The sequence below is a fragment of the Peromyscus californicus genome, unplaced genomic scaffold (assembly GCF_007827085.1).
Source record: "Peromyscus californicus insignis strain IS unplaced genomic scaffold, ASM782708v3 Scaffold_19__1_contigs__length_69161282, whole genome shotgun sequence".
NCBI classification, from domain to species: domain Eukaryota; kingdom Metazoa; phylum Chordata; class Mammalia; order Rodentia; family Cricetidae; genus Peromyscus; species Peromyscus californicus.
In genome coordinates this window covers 12,803,943-12,828,948 of record NW_026294491.1, presented here as the reverse complement: position 1 = coordinate 12,828,948, position 25,006 = coordinate 12,803,943, and the positions used below count along the sequence as shown (strand labels likewise).

General features: G+C 38.5%; 1 protein-coding gene across 11 annotated transcripts in view; it reads left to right on the top strand.

Annotated features, from left to right (window-relative positions):
- Pcdh15 (protocadherin related 15) overlaps window positions 1–25,006 on the top strand; it is a 1,435,070-nt gene that overhangs the window by 1,381,695 nt on the left and 28,369 nt on the right. For all 11 annotated transcript variants that reach the window (XR_008219809.1, XR_008219808.1, XM_052744717.1 and 8 more), the window contains one exon: window positions 20,880–21,056. Coding sequence is in view for 9 of the 11 variants with exons in the window: in XM_052744717.1 (XP_052600677.1) it covers window positions 20,880–21,056 (177 nt within the window). In the remaining 2 variants the exon portion in view is untranslated. The remainder of the gene's footprint in view (window positions 1–20,879; window positions 21,057–25,006) is intronic.

The window sequence follows — 25,006 nt, the reverse complement described above, 5'->3', positions numbered from 1 at the left end:
GTTGCGACCCGTAGCTTGAAAACCATTCTTTCAGTGTCTTCTACAGTTTCTTTCGAGTGTTTTAAAGCTTCATTATGGAGCTCATTTGCTTCCTTGCTTAGGTCTTGTCGGGGCATTTTAGTTTGTATAAAGTAATTTTGAACAGCTTCATGTCCATCATTTCTTCCTCGGCATCTTTGTCGTTGCTAAATAGGAAGGCTGCAGACTTTTGTGTATTGATTTTTCATCCTGCTGCTTTGCCAAAAGTTGTCATTAGGTCTAAAAGGCTTTAAATGGTATCTCTGAGGCTTCTTACATAGAGAATCATGTCATCTGTTAATGAGGATGGTTTGACTTCCTACCTTCCAGTTTTTATCTCCATCTTGGTGATCGTGTGTTCTTAACGTTGCTTGGTGCTCAGTTGAAAGCAGAAGGACTGCACGCGTCTGTATTATTCGTGATTTTAATGGAGTGAAGAATTTGTCTCATCATTGACTTCTCTCATCACCGACCCTTCCGTGTCTTTGTCTTCTTGTCCCCAGCTATGACATGAGCAGCTTTCCTCCTCTGTGCATGTCCTTCCACCATGATAGGTATGCCTTGTTCTGGACCTAAAAGCAGGGAGCTATCTGGTCATAGACTGAAACTGTTGGGCAAAATCAAATGCTTTCTCTTTAAGTTGATCCACTCAGGTGTTCTGTCGTAGTGATGGAAACAATATTCTCTGTAATTTTTTGTTTCAACACGAAAGGAACTTACTTGCTACTTTTTCCTAAATATTAGGTTTTTGCTTTGTCTTAACAAAGAAGGAACAACACTTTCCATTTGCAAGAAAATTGGACCATTTGAAACTTGCAGTTTATAAGAAGTCATATTTCTTTCCTGGATTGAAAACTAATGTATAATTACATTTGGAAACCATTTTTCATCAGTCTTCAAGGGCAGGAAGCAATATCTTCTTTGAGACCTAAAACACAAGAGTACATAAACACACACACACACACACACACACACACACACACACACACACACACACACACACACACATAGTTTGTGTTGTAGTATCCTGTGGCAGAATTCTAATTACTGGCTGTTCTTAAATCTTCAGTTAACAACACAAGAGAAGGAAGTAAACAAAGGTGGCCTCTTCTCTGTTTTTTGTTGGCTTGTTTTTAACTTGTTAAAATCAGTTACTTTCATGGGGTTACTCACAGAACATCTCTGTTACTTTATGTTACATTTGGTATAAATCCTTAGTTATATGAAGGAATATTATCCTATTATGATATTATATTATCATACTATGAATAAATTATTTATATTGGTGATTATTCATGTGTCAAAATGGCTCGATTTCATAGTAATTAGATTTTAGTCTCCCAAATTATCTTTAACTTGAATAATGGTAAATTCTTTTTTATTTTATATCATTTTTACTTTGTAAATCTGTTCTTTCTTTCTGATAAGCAGAAGTAACATAAAGTAATGACTTACAAGTGGATTTTACTTGGTCCTTTATTATTTTTTATTTAAAACGATTTTTATACCATCTATTTTGGTCATATTCTTTCCCTTATCCCAAATCTTCTCAGACCTTCCCCATCTCCCTAATAACCCATGTTCTTTATTTCTCTCCTGGATTTAAAAGCATTTAAAATAAGTGTATAATTGCACTTAGAAACCATTTTGCATCAATCATCATGTGCAGGAAGCAATATCTTCTTTGAGAACTTAAACAAATGCACGTACGTACATTTAGTTTGTGTTGAAGTATCCTATGGCAGGGTTTTAATTACTGTCAGTTCTTAAACCAACAGAACAAGAAAAAACAAAGTATGAAAACTCAAGCAGACAAACTCAAAGAAAAAGAAAATCAATTTTTGATTTTACTGTTTAATGGACCCCTCTGGATACCCCTGTATAAAAATTCCTGTAGGGCAACCTGTTTGTTCGCACTGCTTGCTTCTTCTAAGATGTGGTTCCTATTTTAATGTCCAAAGCAGTCATCATTCATTGTTGTCTCTGTTTGGGATGCTTATAGTCAAACCTGTGTCAGTTTCTGTTGGGAGAAACACGTTTACAGAAGTATAGTGAATTGATTAGCTTTCTGGTTAGATAGGATATAGAAAAATCAAACACATATCTGGGTCATTTTTCTTTGCTTCCTTAACAATATGAAAATGATAGATTAAAACAACATGCCAGGCTTAGCTATTATGTGTAGGCAGTATATTTTGTAAGAATCAGTGTGTGTGTGTGTGTGTGTGTGTGTGTGTGTGTGTGTGTGTGTGTGTGTGTGATGCATATATGCAGAGGCCAAAAGAGGACATTGGAAGTCCTACTCTATTGCTCCCATGCTACTATTTGAGACAGGGTCTCTTTCTGACCCCCAGGCTCTTTGTTTCACTAGGCTGGATAACCAGTGAGCTCTCCAGATTCACTAGTGTCTATGCTATGATGCTGAGGTTATAGGCACATGTGGCCATTCCTGACATTTGCATGAGTGCTGGAGATTAGAACTCGGGTTGTCTTGCTTTTAAAGTCAACATTTTTATCTACTGAGCACTCTTCCCCAGACACCAGAATCAATAAACCACTAAAACAATGAGAAAATGTCCTTTTCTATTTGCTCATTTAACTAGATTTTCATTTAAAAATACCTTGAAATTTAAGGATGATCAACATATAGAGTGGCCAACCTTAGATATCATTGATCTGTTTTTATTTGCTCCCAATATAAGATTATTTGGTTTGGCTTTTTTTTTTCAAACATTTGTACCAGGAACTAAGTAGAAAGCAGTTGCACTGTGAAAATGGGCAGAACACTGGCCACTGTTCTTTGGAGAAGTTGTGCAGTTACCTCACAGAAATGAACTAGTCGAGTAAGACTCTATCCCCTTTGAAGTACTTTTCTTCTCCATAGATACTAAATGAATAATTTATCACTGTAATATTTTATGCTCTAAAATCCAGAAATTTTGTCAAATAGAACAGCTTATTATTTTATAATCCAACCCATCAGGGAATCAAATCAATGAATCTTTTACTTGGGACTGTGCCCTGAACAGCAGCAATCAATTCTGCATTTTCTGACTCATGCTTATGGTTTTTCTCTTAACTGTCTACGGTTTATTCATGGTTTTTCTCTCTGAGCTACTGCTTCTTATCATGGGCAATTCAACCACTTACATTTAAAAAATTCCATTTGTATCAGGAACGTGATAAATAGTATTTTAGACGATTTCATTTATGTCTCATGTGTATTGGTGACTATACTGAATTATTCTTAATGGTCCCCCTCATTCCAAAGAGAAAGAAAATAGCTTACAGTAACTTCTATAGTATACTTCACTAAAATACACTGAAAATTATTTCAGAAAAAATGAAATAAAGAACTCACAACGAGAGAAAATAATAGAGAGGTTTCAGAGCCTTCCAGACACTGCAAAGCAACCACCAAGCCAGTGAGCAATCACCATAGAGCTTTCTAGAAACCACAAAGCAACCACAAGACAGTAAACAATCACTGAAGAGCCTTCCAAATGTCACTGGGTCATCCCAAACCATTGAACAATTAGCAGGAAGCCTAGGAGCCAACAAACCAAGCAAACAAATACAAATTAAATAGACTCAGTTACAAAGTTTGCAACACCAAACCAATTATTGAAGAAAAACAACTCTTTAAGAGTCTAATTCCAGACTAGGGGGAAGGCTTTTACCCTGGGGGATGTCCTAGAGAAGGTCCCTCCAATGGCGAAAGTGCTATGGGATACCTGGCCTGTACTGTAGTTTAATCTGGGAAGGTTCCCTGAAGAAATGGAACAAAGAAGTTTAGAATATCCCAGGAACCTGCCTGCTGGAGCTCTCCCGCCATCTGCCATGTCTGTTGACTCTTTTAACTCCTCTTCTGAAAAAAAAGAAAAAAGAAAATGTATTGACAAGTTCTAGGTAGAGCTTTTTGGGTTGCCAGTTAAACTCAAGAAAATTCCAGGCATCATGATATAGTCGTCACACTCATGACCTTGCCAAAGATATCGTTACCTTCAGAAGATCAAGTCAAGAAGTTCAGTCAACATTCCAACAGGCAGCACTAAGTAAGCTCAGTTGGATATATATGAGGATATACACCTCTGATCAGGGCTCAGGGACCTATATGGAAGAGGGGGCAGAAAGATTGTAAGAGCCATAGAGGATGATTGGCAGCAAAGAAACAATTCTTCTGGACTAATGCAATATGAACTCACGGAGACTGTGACAACCTGCACAGACCCTGCACAGATTCAAGCCAGATGGAGTCCCAGTGCTGAAATAGGGAAGTAGACATGAGCTCGCATCCCCAACCAAGAAGCTCTCTCCAACTGGAAAGGATATTCACTTGGAAAGGATATTAGTTTTCTCCAATGGAGTCTCACTGAGTACACTTAGGTAAGGGCAGGCCCTATGTCCAGCAGTTGACAGCCAATACAAAATGAACTCAATGGTATCTTGAAAACGTTGGGTGTCATGTTGCTTTGTTTGGGTTTTTTGTTTGTTTTTGCTTTTGTTTTTGTTTTGTCTTACTGGCCTTGTTATTGTATATTAAGATTTTTCTGAGTTTTATAGTCTTTGGTGTGTGTGTGTGTGTATTGTGTGTGGTGATTCCTGTGTTTTTTCTTTGAATTTTTTCTTTGAAATTATGGTTTGCTGTCTTGTTTGGTTTGCTTTGGGGATGGGCAGTTGGTTTCTAGAGAAATAGAAAAAGAAGGCATAGAGTTGGTTGGGTGGGGAGTTAGGGAGATTCTGGAAGGATTTGGGGGAGGAGAAACCATGATCAGATTATATAGTATGAAAAAGTTTTGTTTTTCCAGTTTTAAAAAGAGGACAGAAGGGAAGGATTTGGAGTGGTGGTGGTGGGATGTTAGAAGTGCCTGAGGGAGTAGGAAGGAGTAGTTGGGGTGAGTGTGATCAAGATACATAATTTACATGGATGAAATTGTCAAAGAATAAATAAAAGATGTTCTATTTTATTTTTAAGAAAGGGGGCCTGAAGAAATGGCACAGAGGTTAATAAGTCTCTTTAAAAAGAAAAGAAAACTCCAGGCATGGTTTATAATGGAATGTAAGGACTTCTGGAGCCCACACAACAGCCAGAGTTCTGGGTGGAATCCCACACAGAGCCTGGCTTTGGGGGGTGTGGCTGACCCCCCATTGTGCAATGGAGTTCAAAAGCTTTAGAAAGTAACATAATTTCTAGAAAGACAGAAGATAAGCCGGGCGGTGGTGGCGCACGCCTTTAATCCCAGCACTCGGGAGGCAGAGCCAGGCGGATCTCTGTGAGTTCGAGGCCAGCCTGGTCTCCAAAGCGAGTTCCAGGAAAGGCGCAAAGCTACACAGAGAAACCCTGTCTCGAAAAACCAAAAAAAAAAAAAAAAAAAAAAAAAAAAAAAAAAAAAAAAAAAAAAAAAAAAGACAGAAGATAGCTAGAAAATAGTGGTTAATTTTAATCTACATTGATGGACAGAGCAAGCCAGGTTCTCTTGGTCCTATTGGTTCCCATGAAGAAAACGCAATTAAAAATCCAACAAATATTTCTTGGCTGAGCATTCAAGATCAGAAATTCTCATCAAATAATCATTCTAGTTTGACTTATTCACAATAACCAATAGGTAATTGAGAAGATGACTGCCATAATAATTTACTACAAAAATAAAATAAAGGTTAAAACAACCTCAAATGAATACTCATCTCAGCTTCAAAAGTATTTCAGCAAAGTCCTTACACATTAGCTTTTTCCAGCTGGAGCTAACTGGAGATCTAAACACAAGTGACTGGAAATGGTGACAGTGCAAATTTAAACTTAAGTGTCTGTCAAAAATGATTTGGTTCCAAAATATGTAAGTGAAATGACCCAGGTGTTTTTGGACACCCTTAAGTTACAATTTTTTAAAATGTTATCTACATAGAAAAATCTTAGTTAAATATGCTTTTCCATATTTGCTGTGTATGACATGGAACCTCCAAACTATAGTGGAACAATTAAAAAACCCCATTTAAATTTGATTTTTATTCCATGTTGTAATTAGTTTCCACATTATATACTTCACAGAAGATGGCATGTCCAGCCCTCTGTTCCGAGAAGCAAGTCCTAACCAGACACACACACACACACACACACACACACACACACACACACACACACACAGACACACACACACACACACACACACACACACACACCCTGTTCTGTACTTGATTGGACTGCTACAGGAATCTAGGGTTCATGTGGCTCACAGCCCTTCTGAAAATCCAAGAGCCAGAAATTGATGGAAAGAAGTGCGTTGAATCAAACCTGGCTTTTTAATTCTTATATTAAGTTAGCATAAAAGGCAGTAGGTGTAAGAGGCATTTTCCACTAACGTACGTCTTAGTAGACTCCCTGTCCTCTCCCCTGCCTCCCTGATAACACTGTCTCCCACTCTTGCCTCTTTTATGACCCATGTGTCCCCCTTGCCCTGCTTCCCTTCTCCTTCCTCACCACCTAGTCTTACTATCTCTGGGTGCTCTTCAGTTTTGGAGACTTCACACACACACACACACACACACACACACACACACACACACACACACACACACACGTATGTCTACATTACAGGCTAGGATCTGCAGATGAAAGAGAATATGCAGGGTTTGTTGTTATTTGGGTTTCTTTGTTTGTTTGCTTGCTTGCTTGTTTCTGAGTTCCACCCAACTCACTTAATAAGTCTCTGTGTCCACCCATTTTCCTGAAAATTTTATGATCTCATTTTTCCTTATAATTAAATACTATTCCATTTTTATATCTACCTTTGGATGTATGCCTAGTAAGTGGCATCATTGGGTCAGGGGTAGTTCTATTTTTTATTTTTGAGAAATCTCCACATTGATTTCCATGAAGACTGTACTGGGTTATAGTCTCACCAGCAACAGGAAAAAAAACCTCCAAAACGATATGGGTCTAACTTGATTCTTTGTTGGTGGATGTCCAGGGTTTTTTTTCCAACACTATTTATTAAAGACACTGTCTTTTTTCCACCGCATGTTTTTAACATCTTTTTCAAATCTTAGGTGGACATAACTATGTCAGTTTATGTCTGAGTTCTCATAGCTATGCTGGCTTATGATGTCTGGGTTCTCATAGCCTATGTATGGCTTCTCAATTCACTTCATCTGTCTCCTTCTCTTCTTATGCAAGAATCAGACTGTCTTTGTAGCTAAAGCCCCATAGTATAATTTGAGACCAGGTACCATGATACCTCTGTTTATATCGTTTATCCTTAGCATTGGTTTGGTGTTTGATTTTGTGGTTCCATATGAATTCTTAGATTGTTTTCTAGTGTTATGAAAAAATAACATTGGAATTTTGATGGGAATTGTGTTGAACCTGTAGATGACTCTTGGCCATATAGCTATTTTCATGCTATTAATTCTGCCAATTTCATCTTTGTTTATTTTTCTCCATGTCCTGAAGTTTTCATTGTGGGAGGACTTTAACTGTCATGGTGAGATTTATTCATATGTGCTTTTTTGTTTTGAGACTGTTATAAAGGAGATATCTTTGCTAATGTCTTCCTTTGTGAGTTAATTGTTGCAATATGTGAAGGCTACTGGTATCTATATACTGTTTTTGTATCCTGCCACTTTATTGAAAGTGTTTAATATATCTAAGAGGGGTTTTTAGGTTCTATGGGATCTTTTACTATAGGGTCATGCCACCTACAAACAGAAACTTCTTGACTTCTTCCTTTCATATTCCCATCCCTTTTAAGTGTTTCTCTCATTGTTCTAGCTATGACTTCCTAAGAGAGAAGAGAGTGGACATCTGTGTCCCATTCCTGACTCTGGACAATGCTCTTAGTTTTATCCTATTTGCCATAATTTCAGTTATGTTATTGTAGTGTTTTCAACAAGAATGACCCCCATAGACATATATTTGAATTTTTGTCCCCAGTTTGTGAACTATTTGGAAGGATTACAAGGTGTGCCTTGCTGGAGGATGTATGTCACTGGGGGCAAGCTTTAAAATTTCAAAAGACTTAGACCATTCCCAGTATCTGTCTACCTGTCTATCTGTCTGTAGCTAGAGTTTTCTCTCCAGGTCCCACCAAGCCCTGGCAGTCCGACAGCCCACTTATAAAATAAACACAGACGCTTATATTATTTAAACTGTTTGGCCTAAAGGCTCAGGCTTCTTGCTAGCTGTTCTTATATCTTAAATTAACCTATTTTTATTAGTCTATAAGTTGCCACATGGCTCGTGGCTTACCGGTACCTTACATCTTGTTTGTCATGGCAGCAGCTGGCAACGTCTCTCTGCCTCAGTCTTCCACTTTCCAGAATTCTAATTCTCCTCTCTCCTTGTCCCACCTATACTTCCTGCCTGGCTATTGGCCAATCAGTGTTTTATTTATTAACCAATCAGAGCAACACATTTAACATACAGAACAGAACATCCCACAACATCTGTCTCTCTGTCTCTCCCTGCCTCTCTCTCCTCTCTCTCTCTCTCTCTCTCTCTCTCTCTCTCTCTCTCTCTCTCTCTCTCTGCTTTGTGTTTGTTTCTCAAGGTGTGAGCTCTTAGCTACTGCCCTAGCACCATGCTGCTAAGCCTACCTCCATGATAGTCATGGACTCTGAACCTCTGAAACCATGAGCCCCAAACTAAATGTGTCTTTTCCTATGGTACCTCAGTCATTGTGTCTTTTCTCAGCAATAGAAAAGTAACTGAGAGAGTTGTATATAGTCTCTATTATTTAGAGGCATACTGCATCTATTTCTGTCATGACTTTGATCATGAAGACCTGTTAAGCAGTTTCAAATTCAGTTTCTTCATCTATCAAGATTTTTCTGTACACATGATCTGATTTGTGTATGTCGAACCAATCCTGTATCTTCAGGATGATTCTTCTTTGCAAGCATTCTTTTGAGAATTTTTGCATTCACCAGCCTGTGGTTTTCTTTGTTGTTGTTGTTGTTGTTGTTGTTGTTGTTGTTGTTGTTGTATCATCATTAAGTTTTGGTATCAAGATAGCATTTTTTGTGGAAAGGATTTGGTAGTATTCCCTTTTTTATAAAATATTTCTGTTTTGTAGAACAAATTGAAATGTGTAGTATTTAATTCAGAATTGGCTTTGAAGAAAATGGAGAAGGCTTTCTATCTCATCTTCATCTTCAAAGGGGTTGGCTGGTTTGTTGAAAGCTTTTGTGGGACACTCTAGGTTACAATGAGATATGTGGGTATATCCCTGCTGCAGTGTGTGGTCCATTCTCTTGCAGATCTTCATCCATCTGTGTTGTCCATTTTTCTCCTCAGAATGGAATGTAATCTCCATCCTTGTCTTTGAAATTCCTTTGCTTTGACTCTGATTTGAGACCTCCTGGAGACAGAACCTGTATGTTCTTTTTAGATGAACAAACTGCTTTTCTGTGCATCAATTTCTGTGAGTTGAAAATGTTTTCTTTAATTTAGAATATAATGTGAGAAGGCATGAGTCTTTAAAACACGAAGGAGGCCAGGCATGGTATTACATACCTGTAAGTCTAACACTGGGAGGCTGACGGAGGAGGCTGTGAGTTTAAGGTCACCCCAGAGAACCAAGCAAGACACGCCCAACCTTCAAAAATGGATGAGAGAAGACCTGGAAATGGATAGGTCACAGCTTCTTCCTACTCTGTTCCCATTGCACATCAAAGCCTATCAGGGTGGTATGAAGCCACTGTGTAACCATGATGGCGATGGGGTGTATTCTCCATCCTCACACTAGCTCTAAACATTAGTTTGGCATCACAGATCTGTATTTCTAGCAAAACTACAGCATTTCTTCTGAGAGTCCTCATCTCAGGCTCTTGTTATAGTAGTATTTATGTTTTAAATAGACCTATTAATGGTGAGAAATTAAACTTAGGACAATTTTTCTTTTTGTTATTGGTCAGTTATCTTCAATTCATTCTTCTTAGATAAATGCCACAGTTATGCTCTCATTTATTTTTGTTCTGGCTAAGCCTATATGATGCTAAAATATCCTGTAATAATGTATGAAATGCAGTCACCCAATATCTTCTTTTCCTGTGTACATGGCAATGAGCAAGCACCATTGCTAGAATTTTCAAAATGTTGAATAAATCCTCTATTAAAACAGTGTAAGCCAGAGGCTGCAGTAAAAACAAGAAAAATGTCCTGTGACCACAAAAGAGATGTTCAGTGGTACTATCCAGCATGTACTATCATACATCAGTCTTGCAATGCTTATATAAATTTTATGAAGTCAGGATAGTTTTTAGACGTTATTATTGTTATAGATAAATGTTAATATTGCTCATAATGTGTGTCTAAGGCATAGACAAGTGGTTGACACAGGGACAATATGTGTACATGTAAATATATTATATATAATAGTTATGTTTATTCACACTAAAGAATAGGAAACTGACAATTGATTCTATACATTAAAGTAATATATCCATCATCACAAATCCTCAGTACTCTCACTCATATATGAATGTTTGATAAATGAACACATCACAGGAATAACTGTCAATTTTGAGGAAACACACTTATTTCATGCCATTTCCTCTCACTCATCTATACATACTCTGAACTTTATACCAAATGCATTCTTTTTCACATTGGAATTCAAATTACTAAATCCACACTTTCTGTTATTCAATTTGAAATGTCATTCTCAAAGAACCTATTATAGGTCATACTACCTAATGATAAAGGTTTATTTCTTTAATTTTAAAATACCAATTACCTAAAATATTTTATTTATGGGATTTTGTGGTTAACCTTGTCCTGACTTTGTGCATTTTGCACATTTTACTTCTATTCTTTGAATATCACTAGAATTTATTAAACTTATTTTTTAGAGACTAGTAAAAGGAAATCATAGTGATTTTCCATGAGTCTCACCCTCCACCCCTTAGCCAGCATTACTAACATATCCAACTTTATGGTATAATCTTTACAGTTGAGTTGTTATGAGACATAATTATCACCTAATCCAGAATGTATATTATGATTCAGTCTTGACCTAATACATTCTATGGATTTAAACAGTATGTGTAACCAGAGTTTTAAGAAACAACCCCAGGCTCCTGCAGCCTCAACATGCCAAGCTTGACCAGCCATCCCAATGATGCTGATTAAAGAGATGAATAGTGGAAATCAAAGAGGGGATATTAATTCTATGTGACCATATTGGGAAGAACAGATAGAGGGGGCCAGTGACCCACAAGTCTGCTTTCTAGCTGCTGGCATGAGATTTAGGTTCAAATAAAGAGTCCAAGAAGTATGCATAATTAAGCATACTTGGTCAAAGTGTGGTCCAGCACATCACTGACCCATCATTGTCTCGGTCCTGGGCTCCTACAAGGTGATCAGATGGACTGTTACTTTATTAACTGGTCATCACCACAGGGGACCAGTCTGGTTTCTAGATGAGTATTTCTGTTGCATAGTGCAGAATTGCCCTCATGGATAATTTCCCTCATATGTAGAGGGGTCTGAGTTTTTGTTCTTCCTAGACTCTAAGGTGATGCTGGCTTAGGACAATGACCTTTATTTTGCCTTCATCCTTGAAGGGAGATGAGACAGATTTAGGCACTCCTAGAGGGATTAAAATGTCTGTGCAGAGTCAAGGAGAGTCTGACCCATAGTTAAGGAGACACATACAAAATGAGAGAGAGGAGATGTCCATCTGTCTTGCATTTTTAGGTACCTTGTAATCTAAAGTGAGGACTCCATTCTCATTCACCCTTAGAAAAACCAGTTTCTAAGTGTCTTATTCTGGTGTAAAAATTTGTGTCTAACATTTTGATGTCATCCTTCCCTTACCAAATCCCTACAACACACTCTTTTTTTTTAGTCTGTGGTTTTGTTGGATCCAGAATGAAATGTAAAATTGCCCTTATTCATCTGTAGGCCACATATTATGGATTTAAACAACTTGTGGTTCAAAAATTTAAAGAAAAAACAAAACTGATGCTGGACATGTATAGACAAACAAGCCAGTATAGCGGCTATTTACATTGCATATACACTGTATTAGGTATCATTAGTCACATAGAGATGGTTCAAGTCATTTGGCAGGATGTGGAAAGATTAAATGCAAATACTATGACATTTTGCAAAAAGAATTTGAAGATCCACAGACTTTGCAATTCCCAAGGAGTTCTAAAACCATCTCCATGGAAACTGAAGGACAATGTTTGGAGTTATTCAGTATGCAGCCTTTTCAAGTTGGCTTCCTTCATAATAACCATCTAAGGTTGCTCCACAGTTTCAGGGCTAGCTAGCTCATTTTATTTTATCACTGAATAGTACTTCAGTAAGTGCATGTGTTATAAGGATGTTACTCTGGATCTTCTCTGCTACCTAATCCTTGTATTCCCCATCAACACAATTCAGATGAGACACACAGATCTTGGTATAAAAGACAGGTATAGTTTACTCTGGAACAATAGAAGCACACTAGAAGGGTAAGAGAGAGAGAGAGCAATGGCCTAGAGAGCACTGTGCTGACCTACATATTTAGTGGACTTTGCACTATTTCTTAATGTTTCTTGAACAGACAGCTTTCCTGGAGTGAGGCGGGGGCGGGGGAGGTCCTGTCTAGATATTAGCAGCCACATTTGGCTGCTGGTATGTGCATTATCTTAAGAGAGTGGGGAATACTGTCTCTTTGTTCTGTATCAGAAGGTCTTGCCTAGGTAGTAATCTTTTGGACATTCTAGGATGTTTCTCTACTGGGGCCAGAAACGGGACCCAGATCCCATTCTTTCATCCAATAATAAAAAGATGGCCCCTCCCCATTCCAGCTCCTGGTTTTACCTTCAAGTTTGCTAATATCTGAATTAGCTACTTAACAGATGTGCCACGGTTTACTTGTCCAATAACCTTCTGAAACACACCCTGGTGATTTCTAAGTTTTGAAGTTTCGATTCACAGCAAATTTAATGACTAAGCTGATATCTAGAATATAGATTTCTGCCAAAGGCAGTAGCAATTATTGCAACTCTACACAAATGTAAAATATGGGATCCATAGAATTACAAAGACTGAGGGATAGGACAGTGGCTCAAGTCTGTGTGACCCTGAAGCAATTAGAAGGGCAAGGGCTTAGCTGTTGCTACCCACTAAAATGACAACACACATATCAGAAGCTCCTAGGTACTAGAACCCGAATGAGCTAGCTAGCTCTAGCACATAGAGGTGTATGGGAAGAGCTTTGAAGATGCAGGATCAGGATGAGAATAGAAATCAGGGTGAACACAGTCACCAGATGACACCAAAGGCCTGAAACAAGACTGTGTGTAACAAGGGCCTGCAACAAGAGCTGTAAGAATGTGACCCAGAAGGCTGGGCAGCAGTGGCACACGCCTTTAATCCCAGCACTCGGGAGGCAGAGCCAGGTGGATCTCTGTGAGTTTGAAGCCAGCCTGGTCTACAGAGCAAGATCCAGGATAGGCACCAAAACGACACAGAGAAACCCTGTCTCAAAAAACAAACAAACAAAAAAAGATTGTGACCCATGAACCAACTTTCAAGTGTGTGGTCTACTTGAAGTCACTTGGGAATAGGGCAGGGAAAAGCATTTTTCTGTTTTGGGAGGAGTAGTTAAAGCTAGAAAGAAATATACGTGGGAAGAAAACAATCAACTAAGATTAGAGAATGTCATACCTTGGTGTCAGCCTATTAAATGGAAGTCCTTTGAAGAGAACTTACATTGGACTGGAAAGTTAAGGTGTTCAGAAAAAGGAGAGAAAACCCATAGTAAACTTTTTAAAAGAAAGCATGTTTAGCAAAGAAATTAGTTCTGATTGATCAGTGAGAACCAGTTACTTAAGAGACCCAGAAGTGGAATCAGGGTGTGTGTGGCATTCTCAGAGATAGACGAGGGTCCACCCCTGAATCTTCTCCACGCCATAGTAGAGATGATGGTGGTTTTTAATAAGTAGAGTCTTATAATAGGAAAGGATATAGGACATTTTAACCATCCTTATTATCCAGGAACCCAGAACATGGGTAAAATTCAGCATTGTAAGGGATAAAAGGGGATTCTATCTGAACCAACTCATACATTTTCCAAGAATGTATTTAATGAATAGTTTTAATTATGCATTGTTCGTTTTATGTCTAGGTGGTATTGCTCTATTAAAGGTACCCTTCCTTCCTTTCTTCCTTCCTTCTTCACTCTCCCTCCATCTCCATCTTCATCATCTCCATCCTATCAGCTTCATCCCCACCTTTATCTTTAAATCAAAACAGCCGCCATTATTCTTTTGTATTATGTGATAAGTTCAGTGGAACTCAAGGATACTTCCAAAAGCAATTCCTTTATAAAGTGAATAGCATGGGAGAGAAAAGGTGGGGCAGGGGTAGTGTGGATGAAATGTCTTACACATTATTTTAAATCTTGCCCCTTACTAGATATCAAGTTTATACATGCTCCCTAGATGACCTTTGACTCTGCTGGTCTCTCCCTTATGGTACAGAAAGTGTGTAGCTTGCCTTTTGTCCCACGTTTTTGTTTATTTGTTTCATTATCTGTGCTTTTTGTGTGACATTTAGGAAAATATTGCTTAGACTAATGCTAAGAGCTTCCTCCCATATGATCTTCTGTTTTCATAGTTTTATATTCTAATCTTTTATCTCCATTTAATTTTGCATAATAAAAAGAATGGTCAGGTGACACAAGAAGAGCATTTTCAAAGAAGACACACAGATGGACCACAGCTGCATGAGGCAGGTATTCATCTAAGCATCACAAGGACAGAAGTCAAGGTCACCGCGAGACACCACCTTGACCCTTTGAGGATGGATATTATTTTTAAAATACCTTCAGAGTAAATTAAAGAAAGTATTGGTGAGGTTCTGCAGAAAGTGGAATAGTTATATATTGTGAATGAGATAAAAAGAACGTAGCTACTATGAAAAACGTGAATGAAGTTTCCCAAAATATTTAAAAAACAACCATATGATCTAACAATACAATATTACTTCCAGGCATCTGCCCCAAAACACTGAATTTAGGACCTCAAAGAGGCATGTATACTTCACAGCCATTACCATATTATAGGAGCAATGTGCACGTGTGTGCACGCATACACACACACACACACACACACACACACACACACACACACACCCCTATACTAAAGATAAATGTAGAAAACGTTTAGTATGTGGATACAGAATATGGAGAAAGAAATACTTTTACAAAATATGTTATCATTTGCAAAACATTTTAGTTTTACATTTTTTAAGGAAAAGATAGGCAGAACTCAAATTAGTATGCATGTCTCACTTATAATATATATTTCATATCAAAACAATTGTTCAGAGATTAGCCGTTATCACATTTTAAGGGGTATGGTTTCTTTTAGACTTCATTTATTTGGGGGTCTCTGCAACTATAAAGGAATTAGTGACACTTTTCTCATTCAACCTGACTTTAAGTTGTATACCATCCTGTAGTGTTCCACTGAAGTTTCCTCTCAGTAGGATAATACACAATCATTGTGTGTATATAAGAAAAATGACCTTGGAACAATATCAAAAAAATGCCTAAGGCAACCAGTAAGTTATACACTACTAAACTAAGGCATTGGGAGCCACAGCAAGCTTCTGCAATGTGTTTAACCAAACGTTCACATTGTTTGTTTATGACTTATGAATTAACAGTACCAGTGAGAAGTGTGGTTTTATTCTAATAATCCCACCAATTAGTTCAATATCTTGAATTGGATCAAAACTAGAGGCTTCCTAATGTAAATGTTTAACCCCAATAAAATCTTGTGGGTCACTCTCTGTCCAGTAAAAACAGGAGGGAAAAAAAGCTTTAGTCTGTTTAGTTAGTAACACATGATTCCATGCAGGAAATGATTTTTTATTATTTTATTTTAATATATGATATATAATTAATAATTTTGACATATTAAATTATAAATATATCATTTAAAGAACTTGAAACTTTGTAAACTTATAATCACTAGTTTTAATATTGTGCAACTGATATGTAAAAAAATTGAATGCTAAAGCCAAACCTCTCAGTTCCAGTGCTATGTTACTGCTGTCTGTACCCACAGAATGTCAAAATCATAGTGTGATTTGATGTGGAGGCCCTTCTTATATTTTGTGTGTTTTATATGACTGCTGAGATTTCATTATTATTGTGAGCATAAATCTCTCAGGGAGAAAGAAAATCCTAAAATACGGATCAATATTGTTGTTAGTTGAGGTCCCTTTCCCTATCCATCCCTGGCCACTGTAGTCAGATATTCACAGTGTTTGGAAAGTAACTTTCTCCTCTCCATGAGTCTTCCATGTTTTATTTGTTATTGGGGGTCTCACTAGAAAGAACCTGGAAAAGTGAAGAAACTAATGAGTGAGATAAATGTAAAAGAGAACAGTACTCTAACAAGACAGGCATCAAGCATCTGGCCTACAAAAGTTTAAGATCAATCAAGCAAACAAAACATTTCACTATAATTGGCAGCATCTCCTAGCAGGCACTGTTAAACAAATTTCTTCCAAAGTTAAGATCTTGATTTTTCTTGTAATAAGGGCAAAAATAGCACACACCGGACTCTTAAGGCAATGCATTTTTAATAGAGCAGAAAGTGGGTCAGTTTGATATTTGAAACAAAGTTATTTCTAGATGTACCAATATTTTCAAATATGTTGCTCTCTCAAATACTTTAAAGATATATCCCAAAAGGAGCATTAAATCTACAGATAAATTTAACCAGGATGGTAGCACACACCAATAATCCCAGCACTATTGAGACCAAAGCAGGAACCAGATTCAAGGAAGTGTGGGCTGCACACTTTGTTTGAGACAGTTCTCATATAGACCAGATTGTCCAGGGAAGACCTTGAGCCTCTGATCCTCCTGCCTCCACCTCCCAAATTTGAGGATTGCAGGCATGTGCATCCATGCCTGGCTTGCATGGGTTTTGTACTGAAGATTTGTTTTTTGTTTTGTTTAATGAAATAGAGTGGGGACTTTAACCATGAGTGTGAAAAGAGAGGGGCACACAGAAAGACACACCCATGGTATAACTGTGGGTTTCTCCAAGAAGAATACTGTGGGTGTACCTGTGAAGGAAACCTGGAAGAATCACATTTACTAGTGATATCAGGGTCCCCTCTTGGGGTTCTTAGCCTTGTTAATTAAAAAAAAAAATTAAGCATGGACTCTAAAGGGACGTGAAGGACAATTTTTTCGAGTTTAAAGAAAAAAAAATACTGTAAATCTTAGCAAGTTCCTGGAAGAGACATATGGAACAGAAAAGGACAAATGCTTTGTGGTTTGAGTTAAGCCTGTGTGGAGGCCAGCCATGTGGTCAATATGCAGCCAGTCACAAGGTGGTGTGGGGGATGGGGTGGCTTCAGAGATAAAGAGAAACCCAGAGCACTAAAGAAAGCACATACTTAGAAGAGAAGAGAAAATGGAGAGTTACGCTTTTCTGAGAATTCAGGACAGCAAGCAGACTTGCAAAGTTCTCTCAACTGCTGTGTTTAGAGGACGGGAATTCTAGGAAAGAGTTTTACATCATCTCATTAAAGGGCTATTTAGTCTTCCATTCTCTTTGGCACAGCTAAGGTATACCCACCATTCCAAGGGGTGATCCCACAGCCAACTTGCCAAACTGGAATGTAAGGACCAAGACTGTCCATTCTTTAAACTCCTGGATGTTTTTGGCCTCCAGCCAGGACAAGACCAAGGACATTTTCATCTTATGGCCAAGGACATGAGCCGAGGCCCCTGTGCTTAAACTGCATGCTTTGTCTCTCTCCTGTCCTTCTTATCCTCCTCTCTGTAGAGGTAACCATAGGTGCCATTCCAGGAACTGGGACACTGACCTTACTGACTTCATACTGCTGGGTGGAGTTTTCAGACATTGCAGTTGGGGTCCCCCCTCTAGTGGGCCTATCTAGGGTCCCTCAAAGATGCATCATGGTTATATTTGTATGACAGCCCAGTGTAGGGAGGAAAGGAATTCTTGACTAGTGCCCAGGTAGAGATGTGAAGGAAAAGTAAAGACTAGAGTCATTAACATTACAATTCCAAGGCAGGGAACCAGGAGGAGCCAGGATACAGAATGTCCATTAATTGTCCAATCCAAGTCCCTTATAGTCTGTAGCACGAACCCTAATTGGTCTTAATATAAACCCGGAGCCAGATATCAGGGTAAATGCTGAAAGATCAGTGAAGCAGAGCAGCCAGCCACTAGACTTCTTAACTTCTACCGAATCCTCAGCCCGAAAGAGAGTGACTCCTATCTCCTCCGGCCTTATATTCCTTTTCTCTGCCCCGTCAGCACCTTCCTAGTGCTGGGATTAAAGGTGTGTGCCCCCACTGCCTGGCCTCTGTGGCTAACTAGTGGCTTAGCTCCGCACTCTGATCTTCCAGGCAAGCTTTATTTGTTAGATCACAAACCAAGTATCACCGTAATAGTCTCTTGAACAGCTGGCAAACCTCTCTCCCCTATGTTCTTCCTTGTTTGCCTTTAGTTTCAAAGGCTGAATTCAAAAGTGTTGGGCCAAGTATCTGCTTTAGGTACTTTGAAAACTCTTGGAGTCGCTAGAATCGCAGTGTGAGGTCCCTCCCAGATGGCTTCTAGAGAAGAAGAGAAAGCATACATTTAATCATCATTTGGTTTTTAAGTTTATGTAACAGTAGACCTATCTTTTTTTTTTTTGTAGCAAGTAGGTGCTGCAGTGTTGAATTGAGGCAATGTCATGGGACCCTATATCTGGGATTCTTTTAATCAATATCATTAGTGAGAAATAGTTGTCTAAATAACATCTTATGGATTTAAGTCTAATATTTAGGGAGCATAATCCCCTGGACTGTTGTTATAGAAACATACCAATTATTTGAATCTTTGGTTATACTTTCTTTTTGGGTATTTCAAGTCAGGAAAGTAGAGGAGAAAATTAACCATCTTTTTCACTACTACGGCCAGTTGTGTATCTGATCCTCAGGGGTGAGCGGGGCTTAGAGGGAGCCTCTGACTCATTTAGGTTTCCATTTACCAGTTGTTCCGTCTGAATGAGAAGGAGTTGAGGGTCTTGCTTGGCTGCAGCTCCACTTGAAAGCACTGAGGAAAATTTCCTATGTTGTAGATACTGGTAAGAGTCTTCCCAAGGAAGTCTCAATGGCCTCCATGAACAATAGGCTAGGTGACACCCCAGAGTTACAGGACAGTTTTAGAGATGCCCCCACAGTCCCTTGGTATCTAGTTAACCTTGGAGGGTGAGGGCCGAATGTTCTCCTGTTTAAGGCCTGTATCCACATTAGATAGGCCTCTAACTGTGGTCACCACTCATCCAGGAGGTCAGTTAGGCCAGTCTGGCACTTTTAACCACTGTATAATATTTAGATAAAGCTTGCACAAAAACCCAAAATATTTGTAAGTGCTACTATGAACAGATCAATAATTTAAGAGAATTTCATTGATTTAAGTAGGTTGAACTTTGACCCTAGAGGTTTTAATATCATATGTTATGTAATCCCTACATTTCCTCTTTTATGTGCCTATAAAACTCCCCCATACCCTTGGGGCTTGACTAAGATCGAATCTTTGGCTGTCTCTGTGCTCTTCTTGCTTCTCCCCATCCGCTGTTTGCACTCACTCCAAATGAAAAGCAAGACCACAGTAGATCATTCTCTGAACTCTACAGAGAATGAAAGATATTTTACTGTCTTGTGTTTTCTATGGGGTTTTCCTGGGAACATACAAAGCCTCATAGTGTGATAATATGCATGAAGGCAATATTATTACATTATGTTAGATAGGGATTTAAATTTCCTTTAATAGGATGGTAATTTTTGTTAATCTCTCTATGTCTCACGGTTACATAAAAGAACATAAAATGAAAGAGAACCAATAAGTTGGAGAAAAATATGTTGAAAAGATGTAAGAATGAAGGTATTTGGGGTAAAGAAGGGTTTCTGCACGAAAAGACTATGTTCTATGAATTGAGTTTTAAGTCAACCTGTGCTGTGTACTGAGACCCTATCTCAAAAGAAATTGACATGTATGGTTATTGTTAATACATTTACATTTAAATATAAGACTTTAATATATACTCTAATGTTCTCTACAAGTGTTAGTGATATAATGTTTTAATAATAAAGAAGTTCTTAAAGAAATCCCTATTTATAGAAATATAGAAAACAACAAATGTTAATAATGGGTGTTTTCAACTAAGATCAAGTCACAGAACTAGAAAAAGTTATAATTTCTAAGAAATGATCTAATGACTAACATCATTTCTTTCTTTTCTACCAACTATTTATTTTTCTGTAGAAGATGAAAACACCCCTTTTAAATTTTTATATTTATCCTAACTAGCTTCTGAGACATTCAAGGAATAATCTTGTAAGCTCACCAAACACGTCTACATTCTTCCATTGTGGCCATGTTCTGAGGATCTTTATATCCTTGGGAAAACAGGTGTCCTATTCCTCCACTGTAGCATGTTGCTAGTGTCACCTACTCCTGTAGAGGTGCCAATTTATGATACCAGCAGCGTGAGTGGAGAGTCCCAGTGTCCTGTGGCTTCTTTAAAGCAGGGTGTACAATACAGCTGACATTTCCCATGAGCCAGGCAAACATTCAAATGATATCATAAATTCAGAACTCGAGACTTAAACAGCACATGGTTGATGACCTCTTGCAGCTATTCATCCTCCAACATCATTGAGAGTGGAATGCTGAAACCTAGTATAGACTTTCTCCAATGGTTCACACATAGTAACCATGAGCAGAAACCAGCTGTCATTTTCTAAATGTCATTTCAGGTTGAGACCATTTTTTAATCCTTGCTAAATCCATCAGAATGTCATATTTATATGTTATTTTATATATAGGATTTTGGATCGCTATGTTCAGGAGCAGATTCCTGGTGCCAAGGTTGTGGTAGAGTCTATAGGTGCCCGTCGCCATGGAGATGCCTTCTCCCTAGAAGACTACAGCAAGTGCGACCTGACTGTCTATGCCATTGACCCCCAGACCAACAGAGCCATCGACAGAAATGAGCTTTTTAAGTAAGTGGGTTTTTTTTATTTTATTATAGTAAGCTATGCAGTAACAGTAGTATCTATACCTAATTCTTACTTAAGAATAATTGAAGTTTAAAAGCTACTGAGATGTTGTTAAAAGTAAAATCAGAGGCAGGTATAGTATCCTCACACGTAGTTTCCAAGTCCTGCATGGGCTGGACTGAGGTCAGAAACCTGGGCAGCAGGAGTCAGATAAAGTCAGGAGCCAGAGGAAAGTCATAGGCACTTCACACTCCTGATGCAAGACACTGGCTAAGAGGGAAAAACAGACTACCGTAGAGATGGTTGCCTGGCAATGACTTCAGCAGGTTTGAAGGTTAGGAAGAAACTGTGTCTTCTTACAACTCTATTGTAACAGAGGGAAAAAAAGTGTCTGATGTCCTTCTGACTCAGGAGGGCTTAGATAAGAGAAAATCACTGTCATGTAGATCTATATTATATGTGATAGCTGAATCCACAGAGAAAGGAAAGGGGTTGGGGATGAAGAGGGAAAGGGAGAAAGAGGAGGACAAGGAGGAGGAAGAAGAGGAGAGGAGAGAAAGGCTAAAATCTGAAATAGAATGTTATTACATAGTTTTCATTGGCTGTGAATCTACTCTAATTCTGAGGCGGTATCCAGATTTTTGCTGGACTTTAGCGACACCTAGTGTCCTGAACATTGTCGGGAAGAAATTAAAACGAAGTCCTTTGTAAACACAATTCCTAATCTGATCTAGACTTTCAGGGTGGTGCATACATTCTTTCTGACAGTTGTTCTTAATACATCTTTCCATAGTTTTTTATCTATCAGTCTCCTTTTCTATATAAATTTGTTCTGATTTTGATAATAAATTTCAGGATTTTAGAAAAAGTACATCTGTGTCTTACAGATGTTAAATGGTGTAAAAGACTAAAATGATTGGGGTGTGATTTCAACTGCATTCATGAGCAATTTAAAATAAAATATCTGAGTGCAAACCACAAAAGATATGGAAAACAAAAATAATTTTTTGAAGAGATAAAATCTGGCATTTAGAATTTTCCAAAGCTACTATCTGAGAAACACTAGCCTTTTAAAACCTATGAATTTTTCATAAACATTTTATAACTTATTTCTAAACACAAACACTCACAGCCCAAGACTAAAAATGCAGTTATTGACATTAAAACTATAGGAATGGAAATTAAGCCTTAAAAATTATAACAAGATACTATAATTGTTGCTTAACACCCAGCCAAGGACAGGTTATTCTCTCAGTTTCTAAGAATCTGAGGATGTTGGTTCTTTGGTCCAAAGATAGGAAAGAAAACAAGTAATAATAATCAGCTAGTAATAATAATCAGCAAATTTATTACCAGAGCCCTGGGCATAATATCTGTCTCTGGCTATGAACCCCCATTAAGATATAGATATATAAATAAATATTACTATATTTTATTATTATATACTATATATCATGAGCATGTTTATATAGTATATAATTGTGTTCTATATAATTCTATATAATTATTAATTTCTATATAATTATATGTAATTATAAAATACAGTATATATTATATATCTTAAAATATATTTTTATATTAATATATGAGAAAGAAAATAGAGAGGAGATATAGGACAGACACAAGCATTTTAATTCTTTTATATCATATTGTAGAACTTTTTAGTTAAAATAATAGGTAGCATCCAGACTGCACCCTCACCCCTGGGCTCCACAGTAGGGCCCACAGGCTGGCAGCTTTACTAGAGGCCAGCGTGGTCCTAGGGACCTCAGGAAAGACACCTCCCACCGTGTCTAAATCTCTTTAAGCTTGTCCAACAGCCCTAGACTGCACCCCATCCCCTGGGCCCCGTATCCTGGCCTACTACTTTGGAAGAAGTCTTTATCAGAGGCCAGGCAGGATCGAGGGACCACAGGTAAGACACCGCCTACCACCAGCTTACATTCTGTGAAACCCACCCAATAACCCCAGAGCTGCATCCCCTCCCCTGGGCTCCATATTAGGGCCCACAGCCCTGGCAGCCTATGGGAGGCCAGGCTGGTCCTAGGAACCCCAGGTAAGACACTGCCCATCACACACAAAGCCCCTTTAAAGGCTGCCCCCAGCAACCCCAGACTGCACATACACACCCTACCCTGCCCATGGCTCCATATCCTGGTCTACAACTTTGGAAGAAGACTTCTGCTTTACCAGAGGCCAGGATGAACTAGGGACCCCAGGTCTACAACGTCAAAAAGAGACTAGCTTTACTGGAGCACAGACAGGATACAGGGACCCCAGCGTTGGCAGCTGTACCAGAGGCCAGGCTGGTCCTAGGGACCCCAGAGGCAAGACCAGATCTAAGGTCCCCAGTTTGCCACCCCTTCTCTGGGCTCCATATCCTGCTCTACAACTTTGGGAAGACTTCAGCTTTACCAGAGGCCATGTAGGATCTAGGAACCCCCCTCCCCCAAACCCTAGAAGGGACATCCTAATGCACCTGAAGGCATGCTAGTCACCAGAACCTTTGGCCATTTAGGCCAGAAGACCAGAAAGGAATGAGAAATCAAGGAACAAAGTACCCATCTGAAAAGACAAATGCAAGAATCAACACCTAGACCACTCCACTGCCTAAATGCCAGTGTAAGGACACAATCAATATTAGAAACCAATACGGTATCACCACAGCCCAACTATCCTACAACAGCGAGACCTGAACAAGCCAACACAGCTGAAACACAAGAAAATGACCTTAAACATGACTTTATGGAGATGATAGAGGCCCTTAAAGAGGATATAAACAAATCCCTTAAAGAAATTGGGGGGGGGGGGACAAATAAAAAAATGGAAGAAATTAATAAATTCCTAAAAGCAAGCCAAGAAAAACAAACAAGCAAACAGATAAAGGAAACTGTTCCAGACCTGAACATGGAAATAGAAGCAATAACGAAAATACAAAGGGAGGGATCCTGGAAATGGAGAATCTGGGCAGGCAAACAGAAATACAGATGCAAGCATCACCAACAGAATACAAGAGGTGGAAGAGAGAATCTCGGGCATTGAAGACGCAATAAAGGAAGTAGATTCATCCGTCAAAGAAAGTGTTAAACCTAAAAACTTTCTAGCACAAAACATTCAGGAAATCTGGAACACTATGAAAAGACCAAACATGAGAATAATAGGAATAGAAGAAGGAGAAGAAACCCAGCTCAACAACTCAGAGAATATATTTAACAAAATCATAGAAGAAAATTTTCCCAACCTAGCTAGGACATGCCTATAAAGGTACAAGAAGCTTACAGAACACCAAATTGATTGGATCAGAAAAGAAAATTCGCCGGGCGGTGGTGGCGCACGCCTTTAATCCCAGCACTCGGGAGGCAGAGCCAGGCGGATCTCTGTGAGTTCGAGGCCAGCCTGGTCTCCAAAGCGAGTTCCAGGAAAGGCGCAAAGCTACACAGAGAAACCCTGTCTCGAAAAAACCAAAAAAAAAAAAAAAAAAAAAAAAAAAAGAAAAGAAAAGAAAATTCCTTCACCACAATAATCAAAACATTAAACATACAGAACAAAGAAAAAATTTAAAAGCAGCAAAGAAATAAAGGCCAAATAACATATAAAGGCAGCCCTATTAGAATTACAGCCAACTTCTCGACAGAGACCCTAAAATCCAGAAAAACCATGGCTGACTGATGTCTTACAAACTATAGGAGACCATGGATGCCAGCCCAGACTACTATACCCTGGAAAACTGTCGATCACCATAGATGGAGAAAACAAGATATTACATGACAATGTCAAATTTAAACAATATCTACTCACAAACCTAGCCCTACAAAAGGTACTAGAAGGAAAACTCCAACCCTAGGAAGTTAACTACACCCACAAAAACAGAGGCAATAGATAATCTCACACCAGCAAAACCCAAAGAAGGGAAATACACACACACACACACACACACACACACACACACACAC